Raw genomic sequence first — 18171 nt, 5'->3', positions numbered from 1 at the left:
GCATTGTCTGGCCCTTGCCAGCTTCCTCTGAAATCCCTTGATTTGCCTCAGGTCGCGGAGTGCAATCGGGTGGCTCTGGCGCTCTCTCGAATCCCCCGCCCCAGCCTGCCACTAAGCGACACGGAGATCCTTTAGAGCGGACCAACTACGCTCGCCCTATACCGAACTTCCACGCCGTTCAGTCCGGTCTTCCTTGCACCTCAACGCCAATTGTCCTTTCCCAGGTCAAAGAGGTGTGTACTGCCCGCTCTCCATCGTCGTTTCGCCTCCCCCGGTCCTTGATCCTCAACATCGAGGCGCCTTGCCCCGTGCGCAAGCTGCTACATCACCCGCTCTGAATCGACGGTCATTGAGATTCGCCCAGCTCCCTGGTCGATGATCTGATAGGGCTCTTTGAAGACGGATTCTTAGAATCCTTCACGCTTTATGTGCTATATTGATACGAAATACTAACACCTCACCTGCTACCAGTTCGATCCAAACAATTCCTCCCGCCCCCTCTCCCGTTCGCCTGCCGTCCAAGTAACCCTGGCTAGAGTGCAGCGCCCGCCTGCACTAGCACCGAGAATACCAGTGGAGTACATGTGGCTGTCCACAAAGGCGTGAAAATGAAGGGCTTCAGACAGAGAGTGGTAAGTCGTCATCCTTGTCCATGGTGTTCTTGCTTCACCGCACGATCACTTTCCGCCTATCATCCCCCTCTCCCCCACCATGGTTAGCCCCCTTGCTCGACTCGTACCGAAGCTGACTTCTTTTTTTGTTCCTACTTTATAGCATGAGCAGTTGTCGCGGGCAAAGGACGCCAACAAGTCCTCGAAAAAGAAGGACTCCTCCAACTCGTCATCCCAGAGCCAAGCTTCCCTCGGCATTTCCCAAACACAGCAGTCCGCTTCCCCGGCCAAGGCACCCCGACATCCTCTACGACCTCCTTGAACGATGCGCGAGGCAAGTCGCCGGATAATGCTTCCCCGGCAGGTACTCCGTCCGCAGGCGCCACGCCGGCCCAGCACTATATACCTCAAGGAGCCGGCATCGCTGGCCAGCCTATCAGTAATGGCCCGGGTACTCCAACAAGGCAGGGTCAGCCAGTTGCGCCTAGTGTGATCATCAGCCCTAGTGGGCCGGTAAGTGCATAATCCTCGTCGGGCATGGATGGTTATTTGGACTTGACACTAATCGACTCTGCGCATGTATTAGGCTCCCCCGGGCGCTGCCGAAACTATGCCCGGCGACCTGGCGCCGCCGAGAAAATCGCACGTCTTCGATCGCCTTCAGACGACCCCGAAAGATATGTCGGAAGGAATTCGGACCCCCAAGCGCCAACACTCCTCACGATTCGATATCTCTGACCAGCGTCAGCGAGAGCTGGAGAAGCTACCGGGTTTCCACGAGGTGGCCCCCAACCGGCGCCAGGACCTCTTCATGCAGAAGATTGATCAGTGCAACATAATTTTCGATTTCAATGACCCTACTGCCGACATGAAGTCCAAAGAGATCAAGAGACTGGCTCTCCATGAGCTCTTGGATTATGTCGCCAACAACCGGTCTGTCATTACGGAGCCTATGTATCCTCGCGTCGTGGAGATGTTCGCCAAGAACTTGTTTCGCCCGATTCCTCCACCTATGACTCCTCAAGGCGAGGCGTTTGACCCGGAGGAAGACGAGCCAGTCCTCGAAGTCGCCTGGCCGCATATCCAGGTTGTCTACGAGTTCTTCTTGCGGTTCATTGAGAGCCAGGACTTCAACACAAACATTGCCAAGGCATACATCGACCATCAATTTGTGCTTCAGGTATGAACCCGCGGTGATATCGTACTGATAAGTGTTACTAACACTTCTATAGTTGCTGGATCTTTTTGACTCTGAAGACCCCCGCGAGCGGGATTTCCTGAAGACTACTCTGCACCGGATTTACGGCAAGTTCTTGAATTTGCGGTCATACATTCGGCGATCTATCAACAATGTCTTCTTCCAGTTCATGTATGAGACGGAGAGACACAACGGTATCGCCGAGCTGCTTGAAATCCTGGGTTCCATTATCAACGGATTTGCACTGCCTCTCAAGGAAGAGCACAAGCTGTTCTTGACTCGGGTCTTGTTGCCCATGCACAAGGTCAAGAGCCTGAGCATGTATCACCCTCAACTGGCCTACTGTATTGTTCAGTTCTTGGAGAAGGACTCAAGCCTGACTGAAGACGTAAGCTTCGCACCCTCGCTATTGAATCGTATCATGTGGATCATACGCTAACCTACTGTCTTCAGGTCGTTCTTGGTTTGCTGCGTTACTGGCCGAAGACCAACAGCACCAAGGAGGTCATGTACCTCAACGAAGTCGAGGATATCTTCGAGGTTATGGACCCCGGAGAATTTGCCAAAGTTCAGGAACCCCTTTTCCACCAGCTGGCCAAGTCTGTTGCCAGCCCACATTTCCAGGTATGCACATCGTTGAATGACTTTCACTTCAAAGTTATCTCCTAATTTGTTGATTTACCTTTAGGTTGCCGAGCGCGCTCTATACTTCTGGAACAACGAATACTTCTGCAACCTCGTCAGCGATAATGTGGAAACCATCCTCCCGATCATGTTCGCTCCTCTTTACGAGAACTCCAAGGGCCATTGGAACCGGTAAGCAACCCCCGACTGTTTTCGTCCCATTCAACAACTTGTCTGACTATAATTTGAACCACAGAACTATTCACAGCATGGTGTACAATGCCATGAAGATGTTCATGGAGATTAACCCCCAGCTCTTCGATGAGTGCTCCCATGAATACACCGAACACCAGAACAGCGCCGATCAACGGGAAAAGACTCGCCAAGATCGGTGGGACATGATCGAACAACAAGCGACCATGAGGAAGAATGGTGCTCCTCCCCCACCCGCGCCCGCCCTCAATGTCCCCGAGCCCATCGACGAGGTCGAGGCCATGACCAACGAAAGCCAAAAGCGGTTGAACACCCTCAAGATCGATGAAGAACCCGAGGCGCCCAAGGAACGGCCTGCTCGCGAAGGAACCCCAAATTCGGTGAGTCCCGAGCATCTCTGATCGACCTCGCTGCGATACCTGTTTCAGACGCGTGCATCCCCACAACCGGACTCTCTGCTTTTTTGAATCTCGTACTTTTGGCGCGCTCCTCCCTTGTATTTGTCTTTTTGCTAAGAGGCCATCTCCACCCGTTTACAGCCTGCGTGATTCTAACGTGGAAACGTCCGTTTTGCTCCAGACACGACGCCGTGGATCCGTTCGTGGTGGCAGCAGTTCCCGGAGACGACGGAGTGGTAGCGGTAGCGAAATTCGCCCGCGACGACGGTCGGTTGGCAGTGGTACCAGTGCCACCAATGTACAGATCTTGCATCGCAGCAACTCGACCAAATAATCACTCGAACAGTGATGGTGTGTGTGCTCGTGAACATGTGTCTTCCCTTGATTTTCTGCAAAACCTACCCATGACATAGCGAACACGGGCTGCGACGAATGTTTTTTTCTTCTTTTCTTTGTGTCCTGATTACCGGTATCTTCGCCGGATTGATGCCCATTCGACTCTGCCCCTTTTTTTGTGCCGCATCCATTTTCTTTTCCATCTTTCTTCTCTCCAAATCCTCTACGTTATCTGTGTACATGGCTTCTCTGATACTTCCCTTTCTGTGATCGGCTCCTCGTTTCCGTGGGCCTTGATTACTAAGCGGACCTCTGAGCTGGATTCTGTCTTAGAACCGTGTTCGGGTCATGGAAAATGGGTGCAAATGGCGTTTCTATCTATCGACTGCCGCGTGTCGGCGGCTTCTTTTCTATGTGTTGCCAGTTTTTTCTTTTCTTTTTTTCGTTTAGACCAGTACTGAGACATGATATCGCCTTGGGCAAACTCGTTATTTTTCATAGTAGCAAAGAAGTGCATTGGGGAAGAGTGGTCAGCCACCGAGTGTTTGGCTGAGGTGTGTCTTTGGGTTGCAGGTTACTGGTACGATGTTGATGCCAGTATATTCGACGGTATGGCACTGCACCTAAATTTGAGAAGTGAGCTAGAACAATCTAGATGTATTTGGAAATCAAGCATCAGCTTAACGTCTTGATATAACAGCACAACTAGAGCTGTCTACTTGTTTCCTCGACTTCCCTCGTGGTGGCGGATAGCCCTGGAAACCCCTGGGGTATCCGCGCGTCTAGTCGCTTGGTAGGCGCGCGTGCGTCGGAGCGGAACAACACTTGCCGGATTGCCTAAAGCGGACTAGTGTTTCGTTCGGGGTCTCTGCGATAGCCCGCGTCCCTTCTGCGCTTTCTGTTCGGGGCCAGGTCGCGCGCTTTAATCTCCAACCCTCCTCATTCCCTTAAAGCCCTCCCACACCTTCCCCCACGGGGTTTCTCACTTATTTGAGCTTTGCCATCCTGTCTCTCTTTCATAAAGGACTAGGCAAGCCATCCCCCGAAATTAAATGACTTGACGAATCTCCAGCCTCGCTCATCCATCCTTCCAATCGATCTTTTCGGGCGTATTGCACGACTCCCGCCAAGCTTCGATTCGACCTCGTTCCTCGCTTATGACCTACCCATTTTGATTCGAGATCACTGTGCGGGCTGAAAATATATCAGCCGGCCACCGGGCCTGGCCGTGACTACAGTCCTCTTGCCTTGACTGGCCCTTCCGAGGGGGCTTGAACGCCGCCATGGAGCGCAATATCGATATTTACGCTAGCAAGTTGGGCGACGAGAAGCTGGGTATGTCACAATGGGCTCGTTTTGACTTCGGCGTATCTCTCAGTTTGCGACAATATTAACCAGCTTCACCTCTCCGCAGACATCAAAGTTCGAGCCAATGTCGCAACCGAGCTAAGAGACAGCATTGAGCCGCTTTGCCAGGGTGCTAGCTACCCTGTCTTCCTGGCGAAGCTATGGCCCGTCTTTAAGACTATTCTCAAAGGGGAGCCGGTATTCTTTAGCATGTCATACGAGCAGGTGAGATGATGAGCCGAACTGATCGAGGGCGCAATCGTTATCGATGGTCGCATTCATGCAGGAACTTTCAATAACGTTTTCGCGATCTAGAAACTTCGAAACTGCATACTCGAGACACTGCATCGGTTACCGACAGCCTCTCCCGATGTCGAACCATACGCCGCGGACATGGTGGATGTGCTGATGGAGCTTGCGCGCATCGAGAACGAAGAAAATGCCGTTCTCTGCATGAAGACCATCATGGACCTGGAGCGGAATCAGGCAAAGGCTACCGCGGCACGGGTCCAGCCTTTCCTGGAGCTCATCCAGGAGATGTTCCAGACGATGGATCAGGTAGTCCGGGATACCTTTGACACTCCTAATCAAGCTACACCATCAGGCATGCCTTCAACACCGAACACGAGCGCACAAAACTTCCAGTCTCCTCGACCGAATTCCCCTGCTAATTCCGTATCAGATCTCGGACCTGATCAGCAGGCAAGCAATGTGATCTTGAAGGGAATGCAGTCTTTCAAGGTTTTGGCTGAGTGTCCTATCATTGTGGTTTCAATCTTCCAGACCCATCGAAACTCGGTCGCCCAGAACGTGAAACTGTTTGTCCCGCTTATCAAGTCAATCTTGCTTCTGCAGGCCAAGCCACAAGAGAAGGCTCATGCGGAAGCCGCTAGCCAGGGCACGATATTCACCGGAGTCTGCAAAGAGATTAAGAATCGTGCAGCATTCGGCGAATTCATTACAGCCCAAGTGAAGACAATGAGTTTCTTGGCCTACTTGCTTCGCCTCTACGCTCACCAACTCCAAGACTTCCTTCCCACGCTGCCATCAGTTGTCGTTCGTCTTCTCCAAGATTGCCCCCGAGAGAAGTCTGGTGCACGAAAAGAGCTGCTTGTTGCCATTCGACACATTATCAACTTCAACTATCGGAAGATTTTCTTGGAAAAGATTGACGAACTCCTCGATGAACGTACTCTTATCGGTGATGGACTCACTGTCTACGAGACAATGCGTCCCTTGGCGTATAGTATGCTCGCTGATCTCATCCACCATGTTCGAGAGTACCTCAGCCGTGATCAAATCCGTCGCACAGTTGAAGTATATACCAAGAACCTTCACGATGACTTCCCCGGCACAAGTTTCCAGACTATGAGTGCCAAACTGCTTCTGAACATGGCGGAGAAGATCTCCAGGCTAGAGGACAAGCGCGAAGCACGCTATTTCTTGATCATGATTCTGGACGCGATAGGTGACAAGTTTGCCTCCATGAACCATCAATTCAACAATGCCGTCAAGGTTTCCAAGGCCTACAAGGACTCCAGAAAGGACACGGAGCCGACTACAGAGAACTACCTTGCGGAGAAGGACCAACCGCCTGACTGGGACGAAATTGACATCTTCTCTGCCTCCCCGATCAAGACTACCAGCCCTCGCGATCGCGGCGGTGACCCTGTCTCGGACAATATCTTCCTGTTCAGGAATCTGATTAATGGCCTGAAGAACATTTTCCATCAGTTGAAGAATTGCAATCCAGATGACGTCCAAATTGATCCGAATAGTGTTCCGATCAACTGGTCTGAGGTCTCTTATGGATACAATGCCGAGGAGGTTCGGGTGATCAAGAAGCTCTTCCATGAGGGTGCCCGTGTGTTCCGTTATTATGGTGTGGACCAGTCTCCCCCTGATATGAACTACACCTCTCCATTCGATTTCCTCGCGAGTCAATACACCGCTCCTATGTCACGAGAAGAGAAAGAGCTCCTGGAGAGCTTCGGTACTGTCTTCCACTGCATTGATACCGCGACATTCCACGAGGTCTTCCATTCCGAAATCCCCTACCTGCACGAACTCATGTTTGAGCACGGGGCTCTGCTTCACCTGCCACAATTCTTCCTCGCCAGTGAAGCAACCTCGCCTGCATTTTCAGGAATGGTGTTGCAATACCTGATGGAGCGTATTCACGAGGTTGGAACTTCGGATATGACCAAAGCGAAGATTCTGCTTAGGATGTTCAAGCTGTCGTTCATGGCTGTAACCCTGTTCTCCGTCCAGAATGAGCAGGTCCTCCACCCCCATGTGACGAAGATTGTCACCAAGTGTATCGAGCTGTCAGTCACAGCCGAGGAGCCGATGAACTATTTCCTCCTCCTGCGTTCACTGTTCCGTAGTATTGGCGGTGGACGCTTTGAGCTTCTCTACAAGGAGATTCTTCCCCTTTTGGAAATGCTCCTGGAAACGTTCAATAATTTGCTCCTCGCTGCTCGCAAGCCCCAGGAGCGGGACCTCTATGTCGAGTTGACCTTGACCGTTCCCGCGCGGTTGAGCCATCTTTTGCCTCACCTGAGCTACCTCATGCGACCGATTGTGGTGGCTTTGCGTGCTGATTCTGATCTTGTGGGGCAAGGTCTCCGCACACTCGAACTTTGCGTGGATAACCTGACGGCAGACTATCTCGACCCGATCATGGCTCCCATCATGGATGAGCTGATGACTGCGCTTTGGGATCATCTCCGACCTCACCCGTACAACCACTTCCATGCACACACTACGATGCGCATTCTTGGCAAGCTGGGTGGTCGCAACCGCAAGTTCTTGAACCATCCCCCTGAGCTGTCCTTCCAGCAGTACTCCGATGACAACCCGAGTTTCGACATTCGACTCATTGGCCCAAGCGAGAAGCGGCCTTTCCCTGTGGACATTGGCATTGATCTGGCCATTGGTAAGCTTATGGAGGTTGCCAAAACTCCAACGAACCAGGCTTCGGATATCTACTACAAGCAGCAAGCATACCGTATGCTGAGCTCGCACCTCAAACTCCAAATTGGATTTGAGAATCTTCCCGATGATCTGGCCTCCCTGATCCGCCTTCATGCCAACGATCTGTTTGAGGGTAAAGCCGGTGCCATGATTGACATCCTGGAGAAGTCTGAGAGATCAGCATCGATCCCGAAGAAGGTGGCGCAGGAAGCCACCGTCAAGAAGCTTCTCAAGGCGTGTATCTTTGCCACCACTGTCTCCGAACTGGAGCCAGGTGCCTCTGCTTTCGTCGCTGATTTCTGCAAGCACTTTGCCATCGTTGAGGTCGGCAGAGCTCTTGCCCAAGCTCGCCACAGCCGGAAGCCTTTCGATGTCGCAAACGGAGAAGGCCCTGTTTACCTCGACTCTCGAGTTCTGGCCGAAGCGATCGTCGAATGTCTCTCGTCTGACAGCGCTCAAGTTCGCGAGGCCGCGGAGCAGGCGATGCTGGTTGTCAAAGAAGCCGCTGGAGTCATGTTCGGGGCCCCGGAAAAGGCGTCTAAGCTTCCATTCTTCCAACATCTGGGCCGTGTGTTCTGTCACAGCTGCCACAGCGAAGAGTGGTTCATCAAAGCCGGTGGAAGCTTGGGTATCAAACTCCTGGCTACTAAGATGGACCTCGGAGACTCATGGTTGTATGAGCGACACGTTGAATTTTCTCGTGCACTCCTCTACGTCATCAAAGACACGCCCGCCGACCTTCCTGCCTCCACGCGGGTCCAGTCGCAGGAGACCATGACCTTGATCCTGCAGCGCTGCGGCAAACTCATTCCCAAGGACGATCTCAAGAACGAGAAGAGCCGTTTGTTCTCCCTGTGCGGTCTCTTTGTGTACGAGCTTGGCCACATGAACAAGCATGTTCGCGAGACGTCAAAGCTTTGCTTCGCTACTCTAAAGGAGGAGCTTGGCTGCGAGGTCCACGAGCTCATCCATCCGGTTAGGGATCGCCTTCTTCAGTCAATCTTCAACAAACCTTTGCGGGCCTTGCCCTTTGCCACGCAGATTGGTTTCATTGATGCTATCACCTACTGCTTGAGCCTGCAGAATGAGATTGTTAGCTTCAACGAGCCGCTGAATCGTCTGATGCTGGAGTCCCTCGCTCTTGCCGACGCCGATGATGACTCGCTTGCATCCAAGCCAAATGAGTTCAAGAATGCGGACATGATTGTGAACCTGCGCGTGGCTTGCTTGCGTCTACTGTCCATGGCAATGAACTTCCCCGACTTCGCAAACACTCCACAGAACACTAGCCGTGCTCGAATCATCTCGGTCTTTTTCAAGTCTCTCTACTCGCGAGCCCCCGAGGTCATCGAGGCTGCAAATGCTGGTTTGAAGGATGTGTTGACCCAGACCAATAAGCTTCCAAAAGACTTGCTCCAGAATGGTCTGCGCCCTATCCTGATGAATCTGCAGGATCCCAAGCGTCTCAGCGTTGCTGGCCTAGATGGTCTGGCTCGCCTCTTGACCCTCTTGACCAATTATTTCAAGGTCGAGATCGGTGCCCGCCTTTTGGATCACATGAAGGTCATTGCCGACGATATGACCTTGCAAAAAGTGTCCTTTAGCCTGGTTGAGCAGAACCCTGCTATGAAGATTGTGGCCGCAATCTTTAATATTTTCCACCTCCTTCCCCCGGCTGCCACATCGTTCATGGAGAATCTCATCGACAAGGTTCTTGATCTGGAGAAGAAGTTGCGAAGAACATCCCACAGTCCATTCCGCAAGCCTCTTGTCAAGTATCTCAACCGATACCCCAAGGAGAGCTTGGCATTCTTCGTTGCCCGCCTCAAAGAGGAGAGCTATGGACGCTTCTTTGGACAGATTTTGGCTGATCCCGAGAGTGACGCTCTTCGCAATGCCGTGGTGGCTGATACTGAGAACTTTACCTCTGCCGCCTTTGGGCTAGACGCTACGGATGAGAAGAGAAACACTGCTGCCATTAATGGTATTTACATTGCCCACTCCATCTGCTCATATAGCTCTACTAAGCGTTGGCTGGTTTCCCACGCGGATTTGCGGAGCAAGCTCCTGAGCTCCGGCCGAGAGCTGGAGCGCAAGTTGCGCGGCGATAGCTTGCCACCTGATGAGCGCCTTCGTGTCGAGCAGGCCGAAGATCAGTTGATGGATATTTTTACCATATACTTGGCGGAAGCTTCGCATGACTTGGACTTCCTCTTTGAAGTCATTGACGGATTGTCTGCCGACGAGTTCAAGCGAACGCTGGCCCTCCCCAAGTTTATTTATCATCACATCATCGTGAACGAATCGATTGACTACCGCCGGTCTGTGATCATGCGCTGTCTCGACCTTTACGGCCAGCGTGCATGCTCCCAAAAGACTAAGACCTACGCCTTCCGACACCTGGTCAACCCAATCTTTGCCATGGATGTTCAGACTACGTGGAACAGCCCCGCCAACACTCCAAAGTTGATGGACAAGAGCATGACCGAGTCTATCCAGAGTCGCCTGTGGAAGCCCCAGCTGGCCGATTTGAGCGAGGAGTCGAGCCAGGCTGGTGTTGATCATTCCCGCATGGAGCTGCTGCAGTTGTCTGCTCTGTTGATCAAGTACCATCACCAAACGGTGCAGGACTCTCGCAAGGACATCATCAAGTTTGCCTGGAATTACATCCGTCTCGAGGATATCATCAATAAGTATGGTGCTTATGTGTTGATCAGTTACTTCATTGCCCATTACGAGACGCCTTTCAAGATTGTGATCCAGGTCTATGTTGCATTGCTGAGAGCGCACCAGAATGAAGGCCGAGCTCTTGTCACGCAGGCTCTTGATGTTTTGGCCCCGGTCCTACCAACTCGGACTGCGGGTACCCAAGGCCCCGAGGCACGATACCCGCTTTGGGCCAAATGGCCGCGGCGTATCCTGGCCGAGGAGACTGCCAACTTGCAGCAGGTGATGAGCATTTTCCAGTTCTTGGTGCGACAGCCCGATCTTTTCTACGAATCGCGGGAACACTTTGTGCCTCTCATCGTCCCTTCCTTGATCAAGATTGCCGGGCCACCCAACACATCTAATGACAGCAAGAAGCTGGCTCTCAATCTGATTGGCTTAATCTGGCTCTGGGAAGAGAAACGCGTGCATGCGTCTGAAACGAGCCCTACCGTGCCCAACGGGGCTCTTGAGTCGCCGAATGCAAGGAAGCGCAAGCTTGAGGACACTCAAGAGACGGCCTCCGCATCTCCCTCACTCGGGCCACCTCCCAGTCGAGAACGGTCAGAGTACACGGTGCCTCCTGAACTTCGTGGTGCTCTGATTAAGTACCTCATCACCTTTATCACCACCATCGCTGAGCGCTTTGTTGTCCCAGCTGCCCATCTTCGCACATTGACCACCACCAAGCAGCCGCCTCCACCACAAGTGCCCACTGGTGAGATGGTCAACAAGGCTGTCAGCCTTCTTCGGAATCTGCTTTCGAAGGAATACTGGGGAGACCTGGATATCGACCTTTATCAAAAGGTAACTGAGCCTATTCTGGCAGGTGAGAAGGCGGACAAACCCGATGAGAAGCAGATCACCCCTATGGTCAACGCCCTGCAAGTCTTGCGCGTTCTCATCGCGTCCAAGCCTGATGAGTGGATTACGGCTCGCCTTGCAACCATCCAGAAGCTCCTTGAGAAGCCTCTCAAGTCTGACAACCCAGAGATTCAGGATTGTTTGCATGGCCTGGAAGATGACATGGAGATCTCTCCTAAACTGCCGCCCCCGGTTCGCCGTGTTCTCGAGGCTATCCCAGATGACCAACCTGACGATGAGGATGCTATGGATACTGAGAGCACGCCGTCAGAGTTTGCTACATACTTGTCTGCTATTGCCACCGAGACGCTATCGGCTAGCAACTACACAGCTGCCTTGAACACACTGTGGACTCTGTCCAAGCTTAAGCCTGCCGAAATCGACACGCATATTCCTGCTGTCATGAAGGCTTTCTCGCAGAAGCTTGCCAAGGAACATGTCGCAGCATCTACCAATCACAATGGCCAGCAGCCTCCACAGGGTCAGAAGCCCGCCGAAGGAGTCCCTGACGAGCAAGAACTCCAGTTGGGCGTCGACCTCATCTTTAAGACCATCGAACTCATCTCCGTTCGGATGTCTCATCTTGGCGACCAGCGTCGCCCGTTCCTCAGCGTGCTGGCTTCAATCGTTGAGCGATCCCAGGATCCCAAGTTGTGCAGCAAAGTCCTGGGCATGGCCGAGGAGTGGATCTTCCACTCAACCGAGTCATGGCCAACCCTCAAGGAGAAAACGGCGGTGTTGCACAAGATGTTGCTCTTCGAGTCTCGCTCTGATCAGACCATGCTCAAGAAATTCCTTGATCTCGTCATTCGGATCTACGAGGACTCCAAGATTACTCGTACTGAGCTGACCGTCAGATTGGAGCATGCTTTCTTGATCGGTACTCGAGCTCAAGACGTGGAGATGCGCAACCGCTTCATGAGCATCTTCGATAAGAGTTTGACTCGTCTTGCGAGCTCCCGATTGAGCTATGTGCTGACTTGCCAGAATTGGGATACCCTTGCCGATTCCTTCTGGTTGGCCCAAGCCTCTCACCTGATCCTTGGCTCTGTCGATATGAACACCACGGCTCGACTCCGTCAAGACGACTTCACGGTGTTCCCCGTGTCATTCCTTTTCGCGGGTGGTGAAAAGGACTCGAGGAAGGCCGACGTCATAGTGGACAGTCAGCTGGAGAATTTCGTTGCTGAACGCAGACGGTTCATGTCTGACATTGGCGACGTCCGGGTTCGTGATTTGATCGAGCCACTTTCTCAGCTCCAGCATACCGACTCGCAGGTGGCATACAAGCTGTGGACCACGTTGTTCCCTATTTACTGGTCCACCTTGACCAAGGATGATCGGATTGATCTTGAGAAGGGCATGGTTACCCTGTTGACACGGGAATACCACCAGCGCCAATTGGACAAGCGGCCGAACGTTGTTCAAGCTCTTCTCGAAGGTGTCGTGCGTGCCAGCCCACGCTTCAAGGTTCCTCCCCATGTCATGAAGTACCTTAGCCGGACCTACGATGCCTGGTACACCGCTGCAACCTACCTGGAGGAAAGCGCCATCAAGCCAATCATCGACACCCCCACCGTTCGGGAGAGCAACCTCGATGCTTTGGTCGAAGTCTATGCTGGTCTCCAGGAAGACGACTTCTTCTATGGCACATGGCGCCGTCGTTGCAAGTTTGTCGAAACCAATGCAGCTCTCTCCTACGAGCAACAAGGCATGTGGGATAAGTCTCAGCAACTGTACGAGAATGCGCAAATCAAGGCACGTTCCGGCGCAATGCCGTTCTCACAGGGCGAGTACTTTGTGTGGGAAGATCATTGGTTGATCTGCGCCCAGAAGCTTCAGCAGTGGGAGATCTTGAGTGATTTCGCTAAGCACGAGAACTTGAATGATCTTCTACTGGAGGCTGCCTGGAGGAACATTGAGAACTGGCAGAGCGAAGGCACTCGCGAGCAACTCGAGTCATTGATCAAGTCTGTTTCCGATGCCCCCACTCCACGACGCACGTTCTTCCAAGCTTTCATGGCGCTTCTTCAGTACCATATGAAGAAGGAGAATATGCAAGACTTCAACAGTGTCTGCGACGAGTCCATTCAACTCTCTATCCGCAAATGGCTTCAACTGCCCAAGCGCATCACCAATGCTCATATCCCCATCTTGCAGCACTTCCAACTGCTGGTTGAGCTGCACGATGCCAGCCACATTTGCGGTAGCTTGGCTCAGACTAACGAGCGCAATTTGGACACCAAGTCTGCTGAGTTGAAGCTTCTTCTTGGAACCTGGCGGGACCGATTGCCAAACCTGTGGGATGATATCAACACCTGGCAGGACCTTGTCACCTGGCGACAGCACATCTTCCAGCTTATCAACCAGACGTACCTTAGTCTACTTCCGCCCCAGACTAACAACGTGGCTAGCAACTCTTACGCCTACCGTGGATACCACGAGACAGCTTGGATCATCAACCGCTTTGCCCACGTTGCTCGCAAACACCAGATGCCCGAAGTCTGCATCAACCAACTCAGCCGTATCTACACGCTGCCCAACATCGAGATCCAAGAGGCATTCCTTAAACTTCGGGAGCAGGCTAAGTGCCACTACCAGAACCCCAAGGAACTCAACAGTGGACTGGATGTCATTAACAACACAAACTTGAACTACTTCGGACCCCAGCAGAAGGCCGAGTTCTACACTCTCAAGGGCATGTTCCTTGCGAAGCTCGACCACGTTAATGAGGCCAATGAGGCTTTCGGAGTTGCTCTTTACTACGACCTCCGACTCGCCAAGGCCTGGTCCGAATGGGGACAGTACAGCGATCAGCGGTTTAAGTCTGACCCGTCAGACTATGAGTTGGCCAGCAATGCCGTCAGCTGTTATCTGGAAGCAGCTGGTCTCTACAAGAGTGCCAAATCGCGGAAGCTGCTGAGCCGTATCCTTTGGCTTCTGAGCCTGGACAATGATGAAGGACAGATCGCTGCCGCCTTTGAGAACTTCAAGGGTGACACTCCTGTATGGTACTGGATTACCTTTATCCCTCAACTGCTCACTAGTCTGTCGCATCGTGAAGCTCGCCTCTGCAAGGCTGTGTTGGTGAAGATTGCCAAGCTTTACCCACAGGCTCTGTTCTTCCTCCTTCGAACGAACCGGGAGGACATGCTGAGCATCAAGAAGCAGCATGACCAGAAGCAAGAAAAGTTGAACAAGGTCAGACAAGCACAACAACAGCAGCAAGGATCTTCACCCAACCCCAAGGCATCAACGAGTGGTGACACATCCTCGCCTGCGCAGAAGCCCCCAGGTGCTGCTCCAGGCGCGAGCGCCTCTCCCGCTGGTCAGGCCGCGAACTTGCCCACAGCTCAATCCCCGGCTCAACCGACGCAAAGCCAGTCTCCCGCTCAGCCGGCGAACCCACCGGTCCAGGCATCGCCGCGCCAGGGCCAGGGTCAAAGTCCCAACCCAGGCCAGCCGCAAGCCCATCTTCAAGTACCGGGCCAGACTGGAACTGTCCCGCCGAACCAAGGTGCCACTCCCGCGGACTCTACCGAGAAGGAGCCTCTCAGAAAGCCTTGGGAGTACTCCGATGAGATCATGTCTGGTCTGAAGACTGCATTCCCACTGCTTGCACTCTCCATGGAAACGATGGTTGACCAGATCCACAAGAACTTCAAGTGTCCGCCTGACGAGGATGCTTATCGTCTCATCGTTGCACTCCTGAACGATGGATTGGCCTACGTGGGACGTATGCCTGGCTCCTATGCGCAGGACTTCAAGCTCCCTCCTGCGACGGAGGCCAACATTACCCGGTTCGCGGAGACTATCCTCCCAGCGCACATTCGCAAGTCCTTCGAGGCAGACTTTGTGGTTAAGAAGCCAACGATGCACGAGTACATTCAGAAGCTGCGCCGCTGGCGTGACAAGTTTGAGGAGAAGCTCGACCGTCGACCTCAGTCAGGCTTCCTTGAGAGCTACTCGCCGCATCTCAGCGAGTTCCGTTTCCTCAAGTTTGATGAAGTTGAAGTTCCTGGGCAGTATCTCCTCCACAAAGACAAGAACCAGGACTTTGTTCGCATCGATCGTTTCCTGCCTGATGTGGATCTGGTACGGGGCATTGGTGTTTGTCATCGTCGCCTTAAGATCCGTGGTCACGACGGTAGCACCCAAGCCTTTGCCGTGCAGCACCCTGCTGCGCGCCACTGCCGTCGTGAGGAACGCATTCTTCAGCTGTTCCGCATCTTCAACGGGCTGCTTGCCAAGCGCAAGGAAAGCCGGCGCCGCAATCTGTACTTCCATCTTCCTCTGATGGTACCACTGGCACCGCACATCCGTCTGGTTCGGGATGACTCCTCGTATATCTCTATGCAGGGCATCTACGAGGACTACTGCCGACGAGTCGGTATGAACAAGGATGAGCCTGTTCTATTCACCATGGATCGTATGCGCTCTCTGGCAGAGACAAAGCAGAACGTAAGTTTACCAGTCTATCTTCATTCTACAAACATTGCTAACCCTCCAAAGCGCACGGCCGATCAACAGCAGGTTCTTCGTACCGAGATCTTGACCGCAATTCAAGACAAATGGGTTCCCAGCACGGTGGTATTGGAGTACTTCCAGAACACATACCCCAACTTTGCAGACTTCTGGCTGTTCCGTCGCCAGTTCGCCTACCAGTATGCTGCGGTGGCCTTCATGACCTACGTTATGCACATTGGCAACCGGTACCCGAACAAGATCCTTGTGTCGCGCTCGACAGGTGACATCTGGGGTGCAGAGTTGATCCCTACCATCAATCCCGCCAAGGCAATCTTCTACAACCCCGAGCAGGTGCCATTCCGGTTCACTCCGAACATTCAGACCCTGCTGGGCCCTATTGCGACCGAGGGTCTGTTTGCCTGTGCTATGATGGCCATTGCCCGCTGCTTGACGGAGCCTCGACACGAGCTGGAACAGCAGCTGAGCGTCTTTGTGCGTGACGAGATGATGTTCTGGGCCACTGCTCAGCACCGTGGTAACCTGGCTGTGCCCCAACTCCGTGAACTGGTCTATAACAACAGCGAAATTATCGTCAACCGTGCTGTTAGCCTCGCCAGTCCACCCGAGGGTAACCTGCCTGCCAACCAGACTACAATTGACTTGGTCTCTCGGGCCGTCAACCCGCAGCACTTGGCCTCGTGCGATGCGTTGTGGATGCCGTACCTCTAAGCGGTAGCGTTTCTGCTTTGACTCTTTCCCTCTTCCTCCTCATCTCGACCAGACTGCATTCTTATTTGCATAGCTAAATGGGTATTCATTGGGCGGATTGCTTCCCTGGGTGTGTTTTTTGAGCGTGGCGCTTTGGTGGGCGAGAATCATTATTCTCTCCTTTTCTTATTACCGGCTTTATGATATTTGATACCTTTCTTCCTGTATGAATTCTACTTTTTTCATGTTTTATTATCCTCCGACAATAGTTCTTAATCTACTGTGCTTCATGTAGCAAATGTCTTGCGTATGTAGTTGTAATGTGGAGGTGTGAAATTGACTTGTAAACCATGGTATAATCCTGTCACTATCTGATGAGAACGCCAACGCTTGCAATGCCGAAAGAAAGTAGATGAAATAAAGCACATTAAACCAGGGATGGCTTCTTCTTGATGCCCAAAATGGAGACACCGCCCTTCTTCGGCTTTTTGACTCGGGCAAAAGACGTCGATGGCGGCGGCATCTGAGCCTGGGCAGTCTTTGTTTGAGAGGGACCCGGTACAGGCGGCTCCTCCTCATCCACAACACGCTTGATTCTCTCGCCGGAAGCAGTCATGAAAGCCCTCTTCGCGGCCTCCTCGTCCTCCTGCTCTTCCCGCAACTTTGCCTCGTCCACCTCGTTGTGGATAAGATCTAAAGCAACCTCGTCCTCCAATCCTTCATTTCGTGCAATGCGCGCGTTCCTCGTCCGAATCTCATCGAGCGCATCTGCAATAGCCATCTCTCGCTTCGAATCTTGCATCTTCTCCTCTAGCTCAACCATCTTATCCCGTTCCATCTGCTCCTCTTGCTCATTTTCTTCGCGCTCGAGTCGATCGAGCGTTTCCTCTTCGGTTTCATTGTATTTCCCAGACTTGGCATCTCGCCACGGCTCAAAGTTTCGCTTGGCACCTTTCTCACACTCATAGTCCATGTCTAATTCATAGTTAGTTATATTTCGCCCGGGAAACATGGGGGGTATTCGGCACTTACTCTTTGGATCTGTACGGAAGGTGATCTCACCACTGCATCTTGTGCAGCGAATGAAGAATCGATAGATTGGGATGTTGAGATATTTCTCTTCGAGAGTCTGCTTTCGAGCGTTGAACTTGCGCCCACGATATATGTATTCGCCGCAGTTGGTACATTTCATGGGAAACGGGGCCATTAGTCGGACTGTGATGACCTTGGGACCCTTTTGGCGTAGATGCTTCGGGGTGCGCCCGATCGCCGACGGGTCAAAGTCGGGAGGGTAGTATTTGGTCAAGACCTTTCGCTCGGACATCTTGGCGGTAGTTCAGGGAAAGGTGAAGTGGATTTGGGAAAGTTGATGTTGCTTGGAGAAGTGATGCGAAGTCAAGTGGCACTGGACTTTGCGGACTTATCGATAACAGCACGTGATAGTGGTCTGCTCACGTGATGATGGATATTGGTAGAGTTCCATCACCAGTTCCCAGAATGATTCGACTGGTAGTAGGAAATTACAATCTCAGAATTCGTCAAGAGTTCTCGCCTTGCTTCTCCAACTTAGCAACTGCTCATTTTGCCCTCCTTCCGCAACTGATCGTATCTTTAACTTTCAATACTTGAGGCAGTTGCGCACGGGCCACTGTTTGTTGACGACCCGCTCATGCGAGCAGTACCGCGGCGTTCGATAACCAAATTCTCCGATCGCAATTGTTGA

General features: G+C 52.6%; 3 protein-coding genes across 3 annotated transcripts; 2 read left to right on the top strand and 1 right to left on the bottom strand.

Moving 5' to 3' along the window:
* Window positions 1–711: 711 nt before the first annotated feature.
* N7496_004361 (protein phosphatase 2A regulatory subunit RTS1) lies at window positions 712–3194 on the top strand (the record flags this gene model as incomplete). The annotated part of the gene is made up of 8 exons (XM_056697292.1): window positions 712–714; window positions 852–1124; window positions 1198–1791; window positions 1844–2197; window positions 2263–2433; window positions 2498–2625; window positions 2690–3026; window positions 3186–3194. The coding sequence occupies 8 exons, from the start codon at window positions 712–714 to the stop codon at window positions 3192–3194; spliced, it is 1869 nt and encodes a 622-aa protein (XP_056559504.1).
* A 1469-nt stretch (window positions 3195–4663) lies between these two features.
* N7496_004360 (histone acetyltransferase TRA1) lies at window positions 4664–16469 on the top strand (the record flags this gene model as incomplete). The annotated part of the gene is made up of 4 exons (XM_056697291.1): window positions 4664–4715; window positions 4759–4952; window positions 5043–15734; window positions 15786–16469. 4 exons carry the CDS (start codon window positions 4664–4666, stop codon window positions 16467–16469), a joined length of 11622 nt encoding a protein of 3873 aa, XP_056559503.1.
* A 406-nt stretch (window positions 16470–16875) lies between these two features.
* Window positions 16876–17772, bottom strand: N7496_004359 (Saf4/Yju2 family protein; the record flags this gene model as incomplete). The annotated part of the gene is made up of 2 exons (XM_056697290.1): window positions 16876–17423; window positions 17481–17772. The coding sequence occupies 2 exons, from the start codon at window positions 17770–17772 to the stop codon at window positions 16876–16878; spliced, it is 840 nt and encodes a 279-aa protein (XP_056559502.1).
* Window positions 17773–18171: the final 399 nt, after the last annotated feature.

The sequence above is a fragment of the Penicillium cataractarum genome (assembly GCF_028827025.1).
Source record: "Penicillium cataractarum strain IBT 29864 chromosome Unknown utg000002l, whole genome shotgun sequence".
Classification (NCBI taxonomy): domain Eukaryota; kingdom Fungi; phylum Ascomycota; class Eurotiomycetes; order Eurotiales; family Aspergillaceae; genus Penicillium; species Penicillium cataractarum.
This window is presented reverse-complemented; position numbering and strand designations above follow the sequence as displayed.